General features: G+C 39.2%; 3 protein-coding genes across 4 annotated transcripts in view; 1 reads left to right on the top strand and 2 right to left on the bottom strand.

Annotated features, from left to right (window-relative positions):
- Positions 1 to 3,464, top strand: part of LOC107271211 (aromatic-L-amino-acid decarboxylase) — a 5,693-nt gene extending 2,229 nt beyond the window's left edge. The window contains exons 3-11 of the mRNA XM_015746926.2: positions 348 to 468; positions 547 to 660; positions 754 to 873; positions 950 to 1,079; positions 1,634 to 1,782; positions 1,858 to 1,969; positions 2,050 to 2,258; positions 2,358 to 2,558; positions 2,641 to 3,464. Of these exons, the coding sequence (XP_015602412.1) occupies positions 348 to 468; positions 547 to 660; positions 754 to 873; positions 950 to 1,079; positions 1,634 to 1,782; positions 1,858 to 1,969; positions 2,050 to 2,258; positions 2,358 to 2,558; positions 2,641 to 2,847 (1,363 nt within the window). The 3' untranslated portion in view covers positions 2,848 to 3,464. The remainder of the gene's footprint in view (positions 1 to 347; positions 469 to 546; positions 661 to 753; positions 874 to 949; positions 1,080 to 1,633; positions 1,783 to 1,857; positions 1,970 to 2,049; positions 2,259 to 2,357; positions 2,559 to 2,640) is intronic.
- A 177-nt stretch (positions 3,465 to 3,641) lies between these two features.
- LOC107271197 (peroxisomal N(1)-acetyl-spermine/spermidine oxidase-like) lies at positions 3,642 to 6,209 on the bottom strand. The gene is made up of 7 exons (XM_025088442.1): positions 5,881 to 6,209; positions 5,458 to 5,676; positions 5,030 to 5,380; positions 4,722 to 4,955; positions 4,355 to 4,638; positions 4,016 to 4,294; positions 3,642 to 3,921 (listed from the first exon to the last, which is right to left on the bottom strand). The coding sequence occupies exons 1-7, from the start codon at positions 5,937 to 5,939 to the stop codon at positions 3,737 to 3,739; spliced, it is 1,611 nt and encodes a 536-aa protein (XP_024944210.1). The 5' UTR covers positions 5,940 to 6,209; the 3' UTR covers positions 3,642 to 3,736.
- A 406-nt stretch (positions 6,210 to 6,615) lies between these two features.
- Positions 6,616 to 7,700, bottom strand: part of LOC107271210 (aromatic-L-amino-acid decarboxylase) — a 9,457-nt gene continuing 8,372 nt past the window's right edge. The window contains exons 7-8 of one of the 2 annotated variants that reach the window (XM_025088445.1): positions 6,924 to 7,014; positions 6,616 to 6,851 (exon numbers count right to left, since the gene is read on the bottom strand). In XM_025088445.1, the coding sequence (XP_024944213.1) occupies positions 6,633 to 6,851; positions 6,924 to 7,014 (310 nt within the window). In that variant the 3' untranslated portion in view covers positions 6,616 to 6,632. The remainder of the gene's footprint in view (positions 6,852 to 6,923; positions 7,015 to 7,700) is intronic. The other variant, XM_025088444.1, reaches the window with a different exon arrangement.

Raw genomic sequence — 7,700 nt, 5'->3', positions numbered from 1 at the left:
AGAGACAGGTAAAGTTAAGTAATTATAAAAAAAAAAAAAAAAAAAAAAAAAAACATACATCCGGTTGCGAGAACCAATCGAGTTATTGTTCGAATGAATTCAAGATCGAGACTTTTGATTACAATATTGTTTATCACACGTCGCTTATATATATACAGTAGCAAAGAATGTATAAGTTTCGTTTGATATACGAGTGAGCGAAGGTGAGATCCGTCTTAGGAAAAGGAAACTGTCGGCCTTGATTAATTCTCTATAACTTTTCACAATCCGAGTAGCGCAGAAATGTGCGCAAATTTTCGCCAATTCAATTTCGAGAATATCATCAGTTAAGATTGATTATTTCGTAGGAGAGTCCTGCCCAATGTAGAGCCTGGTTATATGAAGCCATTGTTACCCAACGAAGCACCGCAGACACCAGAAAAGTGGCAGGACATTATGGGCGATTTGGAAAAAATAATCATGCCTGGAGTAAGGACCGAGAACGAATTTGGATATAATTGATAATCAATAAAAAATATTAATTAATATTTTTGTTCATTAATTCAGGTTACTCACTGGCACAGTCCCAGATTTCATGCTTACTTTCCAACGGCTCAATCGTATCCTGCAATTGTTGCTGACATGTTGAGCGGAGCAATCGCTTGCATTGGATTCACTTGGGTATTGATTAAAGCTTGTTTGCCTATTAAAATATATACGTGTATATACAGACTAATTATTAACTTAATCGTCAAATAAAATTTTTTATTACAGATCGCAAGTCCAGCCTGCACGGAATTAGAGGTGATAATGTTGGATTGGCTAGGAAAAATGTTGGATCTTCCCAAAGAATTTTTGGCCTGTAGCGGCGGTAAGGGGGGTGGAGTGATTCAGGTGAGTGATTAATCATAATAATAATCTCGAGAGAATTGAGAATAATATAATAAAACGACAAGACTTATTTCAACAGGGAACAGCCAGTGAAGCCACACTGGTAGCATTGTTGGGTGCGAAGGTAAAGAAGATTCAAGAGATCAAAGAACAGCATCCAAGCTGGACCGACAATGATATACTAGGAAAACTCGTTGCCTATGGTTCCTGTAAGTACGCCTGAATATCCCTATAGAGATTTTTCCCATAAGACAAGGCCGAGTTTCACACTGAAATTCAAAGGGACAAAACGAGATGAAAATGACAATTGATAAGCTTCGATTTTTATTTTTATCTTCGATTGATTAATTCGTATCGATTTCACATTTTCCACGTGACTCGTTCTATACAAATCCTTGCAGCCATTAGGTGCCAAAGCCAAAGTAGATACTGGCGGAGCGAGTTATGCTGTAGGATACTATACCTATATATTATAGCATATCAAGCTGAGAGCACTTCATCAAGCAGCACTTTGTCACCATGGCAACGCGTAATAACCTCTCTGGTTACTTGAATACCCCATACCATTTCTCAATGCCCATACACCTCTGTATGTATAGAGAGATTAAAATGAGGGACAATTTTTTTACCATAAAGAAAAAAAGTTTTCAATAGCGACTTCTAACCGTGCCATGAAAATAAAGCATTTTTTCGGGACACTTTTCCGAATCAAAATGCGTCCCGTAACCTTTGGTAGTTTCTCAAGTGTGAAATATGCTTTCAGGCCAGGCACACAGCTCCGTGGAACGCGCCGGACTTCTGGGCGGTGTTAAATTCCATCTGTTGGACGTTGACGGGAAATTCCGAGTACGGGGCGAGACTTTGGCCGAGGCCATTCGCGAGGATAAGGAAAAGGGGTTGATACCATTTTATGTGAGTTTGATCAATTTTAATATAATCATTGGGTTTGGCTTTTTTTAAAATTTTTAATAATTTTTTTTATACTAGGCTGTTGCCACTCTTGGTACAACCTGCTCGTGCGCTTTTGATTGCTTGGACGAGATGGGAATTATAGCCAATCGTGAGGGTGTTTGGCTTCATGTGGATGCGGCTTATGCAGGTATGGAATTTAAAAAAAATTAATTCCTTGCCAGTTTTCAATGGTACTTTCACTGTATTTTGATTTCTATCTAAATTTAGGCTCGGCTTTCATCTGTCCGGAATTTCGTTATTTAATGAAGGGAATCGAGAAAGCCGATTCGTTCAATTTCAACCCGCACAAGTGGATGCTGGTCAATTTCGATTGTTCGGCCATGTGGCTCAAGGATCCCACATACATTGTCAATGCATTTAACGTGGATCCACTTTATCTGAAGCACGACATGCAGGGCTCTGCACCTGACTACAGAGTAAGTTAGAATAAAAATATATAATTTACTCCACAATTTTTTTTTCTCCTACCTTCATTGGTCCATATGATCATAATTTCCCATAATTTTTTTGTCTAGCACTGGCAAATTCCACTGGGTCGCAGATTCCGCGCGCTTAAACTCTGGTTCGTTCTGCGACTTTACGGCGTAGAAAATCTTCAAGCTTACATCAGAAATCATATAGCTCAGGCTCACGAATTCGAATCTATGGTCCAGGCAGACTCCCGATTCGAAATTGTAGCTGAAGTCATCATGGGTCTAGTCTGCTTCCGCCTTAAGGTGAGTGAAAACGAGAAAAATTATAGTAACAAAAAAAATTATCCTGTCAAAATGTCATTTTGAAAAAAATATATATTCTCAGGCATCCAACGACGTTAACGAGGCTCTTCTCAAGAAGATCAATGGCGCTGGATACATTCATCTGGTACCGTCCAAGATAAACGACACTTACTTCCTAAGATTAGCCATTTGCTCTCGATTCAGCGAAAGTAAGGATATTCAAAATTCTTGGCGCGAAATCAAATTGCGCGCCGACGAGGTCCTCGCGGAACAATCGACGTCCAAGTGATGGCGGGCTCAAATAGCACGTGGCTGTAAAGCATTGGCACCAGTTACCTGCAATCAATCATAGATTTTTAATAACAATCAGTAATTAATCACACCTCGGACCTTTCCAGTTATGGTAAAAGGAGATAATGGGATTAGCCAATTTATTAAGACGAACCTACCATACCTGTTTATCGTTATCGTATATTCTTCTGTATATACATATATATATATATGTGCATATAAACGAAATTATTTATTTGAATGAAGAATCGTGACGTCACGATCAATAAACTTTAGTCGCGTATCGACCAACACCTAGTGCTGCATGCCGGTGACAATAATAGACTAGAACGTAGTAGTGCAATTGTATTAGGAAAGGAAAAAGAAATTAGAAAAAAGGAACATGTCGAGTGCGCTTACAGTATGTTTGCGATAGTACAGTGTATATTTATGCGAGAGTTATTATTAGTGCACTCATGTTTTATTTAATGGGACCAACGTGAGTTAGTTAGAATGTACGTACCTGTTGACTGTGGCTATATTAAAATGTACTGTATATCATAGCTCGTTGGATCATTGAGATTATACGTGTATCGTATAGAGAATTAAATAAAGTTAATGTTACTCGTGAATTAATTGAATTGTCGATGAGTGATACGTATATATATATACTATATTATAAAATTCACGACACAACCGCGCTTTGTACATGGCTCTGAATTGTATATGTATATATATATTTTTGTCCTGCGTTGCGTTTTAATAATCTCGAAAAAAAAATCAAAAGCCAAAAATCGCAGTTTTCATTCACTCTTTACACGGACACGGTATGAAAAATACAGGGTTTTCAATTACGGACACAGTCTCGCGAGGGTACCTTTAAATGTTTTTCCATTTTTTCAAAATTTTCATGGCGTTTTGCACTGGGTATCCGATGGTATTCTTGGCGGACCACCATAACGTTTTGTCATCTGAATGATTCTTTCCGCTTCGCGAATTCCGCTCAGTCGGGCCCCGTGAACAGTGCTGTAGTGTCCTGGTATCGTGGCTTCGCCAGCAAACAGCAAGATTGGCGCAATGGGTTCGCAGGTACCTAAAAATGAAAAAATTTTTTAAAAATAAATAAAAATAATGTCGAACGTAAAATGAGTGAATTTCGTATTTTTTAATAAGAGCAACAAATTTACCTGGTAAGGGACTAGCTAGATCGCACTGATGCCCCACTGTACTATCCATGGCCATGTAGCTGTAGGATCCGGCAAAGTGTTGATCCATGCACCATTTGCTACGTAATAGATTGACAGGATAAGGTAAGGTTGGGTCTCCTGTAAATTGTCGCAAGACACGTGTTAACGATTCCACCACTTCCTCGTCCGAGCATAATTCCATGTCGGCTGCTTCGCGTCCACAAACACAGGCGCAGAGTACGTGCTGAGAACTGGCGAGCTCTTCTATGTTCGAGACACCTAAAAATGAAGTATGAACAGTGAATCGAGGTCGTAGGTCGTTGTAGGAATATTCTCTACCTTTGACCCAATCGCATCTGTCCGATAACTCATCGGCGGACCAGGCCAGTCTTATTCCTCCTTCTCGCCAGACCCAGAAGGGTCTGGCGTATTCCAGAAAGATCTTATTCATGTAACCGTAACCCAATTTACAAATGGCGTCGACTTTTTCGGCCGGTAATGCAGGACAGAAGAGCTTATCGTGTTGATGTTTCAGGACACCCAGGGGTACTGTGACTATTACGTAATCAGCTGGGAATTCCTCACCGTCGCAACACTTGACAACAGCACGTGGACAAGAATCGCTGTTTGGATATCAGAGATGCAGTTTCTTCTTAGAATAGTATATTTTCAATTAAATTTAATTTCAAAATCTTTCATATCGCACCTTATGGCACCCCAACGTACACAGCTGACAGGTTTACAGTATCTTAAGGAACAGCTAGGCAAGTCTCTTAAAAGTGGCGCCAGAACACCTACGTATCCCAAAGGGACTCGAACGTTGCCTCCAGGAATTTCTATGTAACTGCCAAACTGATCGGCCGAAACTAACGACAGATCATCGCCGCAGCGACATCTAGTGCAATTGGTCATTCCGTACATGACGCGTGCGGCGTCGTACCTGAATAAAAAAAAATTAGTCGAATTATTAATTGAAATGAAAAAAGTTGCATGTACATCCTTAAGGAAAGGTACCTCTGCTCCTCTGGAAAATTATGCAATTCCTGCTGTATCCTGACGCCCATAAAATTCAAGAGCGAACCGTGAGCTCGTCCGCATCCTAACGAAAACAAAGCTGAGGCTTGCTGCTCTATCTGTCGAAACGCGTGATAGGCCGTGATGCTGACGGGAAGATCAATAGCTCGACCATCGCTGGTGCAAAAAAGACCCCGACTTGGGTCCGGTCTGAAGAGCGGTGGCTTGAGAAGGCCCTCTTGAGCAGCTAATGTGAAAACGGGATTGGCCATGCAACCACCCTCTATCCAGGTTGCACCCATTTCGGCGACTACGTCACCGAGCCAACAGGAATGAATGCGACCTCCTGGTCTAGGAGTATAAATCATGAGAAAATTGTGGAATAATTTTTTGAGAAAATTTTTTAGAAAATTACTAAAAAAGTATACCTGTCCGTTGCTTCCAATATAGTAAAATTTTGTAAACCGCATTGAACCAATCGATGCGCTGCTGATAGGCCTGCCATTCCGGCTCCTATTATCACTACGGTTGGTTCCGGCTTGCATGGGTCCAACATGCAAGGATCCAATTGGCAAGTTTCGAACTTTGCGACCTTCGCGCATGACGGTACGTCCTTGCTGTCTGCTTTTTTTTCCGACCCAAATAATCTGCAAGTTCGATATTTCACCCCGTTATGATTGACTTATGGTTGACGGTGTTATTATATAATTGTTATAGGCGATAAATGGCATTTTTAGCACTCTGGATGCTGCGCTGGTACAGAGATTACGAGGCAGTGACAGAGTCTGACCTCTTGTCAATGTCGCATTGGTTGGGTCGTACCTCAAAATATTTAGAAGCCTCTTACGTACCTTTTGAGTATGCCCTGCAGATTCCTAAGTGGAATCCTTCGGGGCCTCGTGAGGAGCATCTCATTGGATGTTCAACGGCTGAACTAGTGAATTTATCATGAAGGTGGTGCGCCTAATTAAAATCGACTTTAAATAATTAATCTGAAGTTCTTCTTGTTGGTGAACGTTGCTATGAGAACATGTCAAACGACGATGGCAGTCGAATTTTTTTGGACGAAATAACCTTTGCCTACTTAGATTGTATCTGCTTAAATGTATGGACGAACTTCGTTGCCTATACGTTGGTACAAAAATAAATATTCGAATAGTTAAATTACATATATTTTATAAGAAAATACGTGGAATACAGTTTGTTAAGATACGTGAATATATTAAAATTATTAACCCTCTTGTCAATAACCGGGTGGGTACCCTTCTACACTTTCTTCTTGAATATTATTTGACTTCCTGGCAACATGCGTTTTATCCTGGACAGATCCTCGTTATTTGAGTTATTCTGCAGTGATTTCCGGTTTTGTTCATACATTTTTTCAAAAAACTGTTTATGTTATCGGGAGTCAAAGCTGACTACACGCTCATTCGATAACCGGGGTACCCGGGTACCCCGAGCATCCAATAGGCTTCTATAACGAGTTTCTTTTTTGCTCTTACTCTTTGAGTCACCGAATTACTTCACGACTATAATAATAAATAGAATTTGTAAAAATAAACAAAAAATAAATAAATAAACAAATACAAACTCACTAATAATGTTAAAAATGTATTTTATTCAGCACATTCATTACAGCGAGACCCATTGAAACTTCTGTTACTATTTCAAATCTGTAATCCGAAGTTACGAAATTTTCAAACTGATGCGCCAATTTAACCATTCTACGAATGTGGTTCTGCAATCCTTCGATACCGTAGAGTCGTAAGACAAACCATAATTTTATAGCGCGGAATCGACGTCCCAATGGAATTTGCCAGTGCTAATTTAAAAAAATTGCGTCATAAAAATAATGCATGATATAAATTAGAAAGTTCCTTGTATTGATGCTTACTCTGTAATCGCGAGCTTGTCCCTGTTTATCATGTGCCAAGTATATCCTGTCTACATTAAATGCATCGATCAAATATCCTGCATTTTTCACCCTATAGTTAAAAATCATTGTTATTAATTTGATAATCACTTGGACGGTTATAATTTTGTTTTATTTACCAGAGATGAGCAGGGAGATGCACAACGCTACAGTTTTAGGCGATACCAAAATCATGCCCCTAAATCGTAGCAGCAAGTCTGGAAGTAGAATTCTGTGATCATCGCCTCCGTCGACAATAAAAATCCCGTCGTCGTCGAGCTAAACGTGAACACGAACGCGTAGCTTGGCGGGCAGAGGTTCTCCGCTACTCACCGCTGGTTCCCAAACCAACTCTTAGAATGAGACCGGGAAATATAGAACTTCTCAAGAATTATTGAAAAAGTTTATTGTTGAAATATTTTTAAGACATTTTTAAGAAAGTGCCAACTTGACACCCGTGTAGCACCTCAATTTTGACTAAATATTATTGGATCTTGATTTACTTTCAAAATTTATTCAAAATATAAAGTTGAAGCTAAATAAAAATCTCGCAGAATATACGGAGTAGATAAAATTTGAATTGAAATTGTAGAATATCGAAAATAAATTACATTCAAATTGAAATATTAATAAATTAAGTGTTTGTAACATTAAAATAATTAATTAAATCAATAAAGTAAAATATTAACACTCAGAAATCGGAAATTCAGGCCAAGCATATTTAGAAATTACTGGAAGTTGCCCAAAATTGTATGCGCG

Source organism: Cephus cinctus, unplaced genomic scaffold (genome assembly GCF_000341935.2).
Source record: "Cephus cinctus unplaced genomic scaffold, Ccin1 Ccin1_scaffold0928, whole genome shotgun sequence".
NCBI lineage: Eukaryota > Metazoa > Arthropoda > Insecta > Hymenoptera > Cephidae > Cephus > Cephus cinctus.
This window is presented reverse-complemented; position numbering and strand designations above follow the sequence as displayed.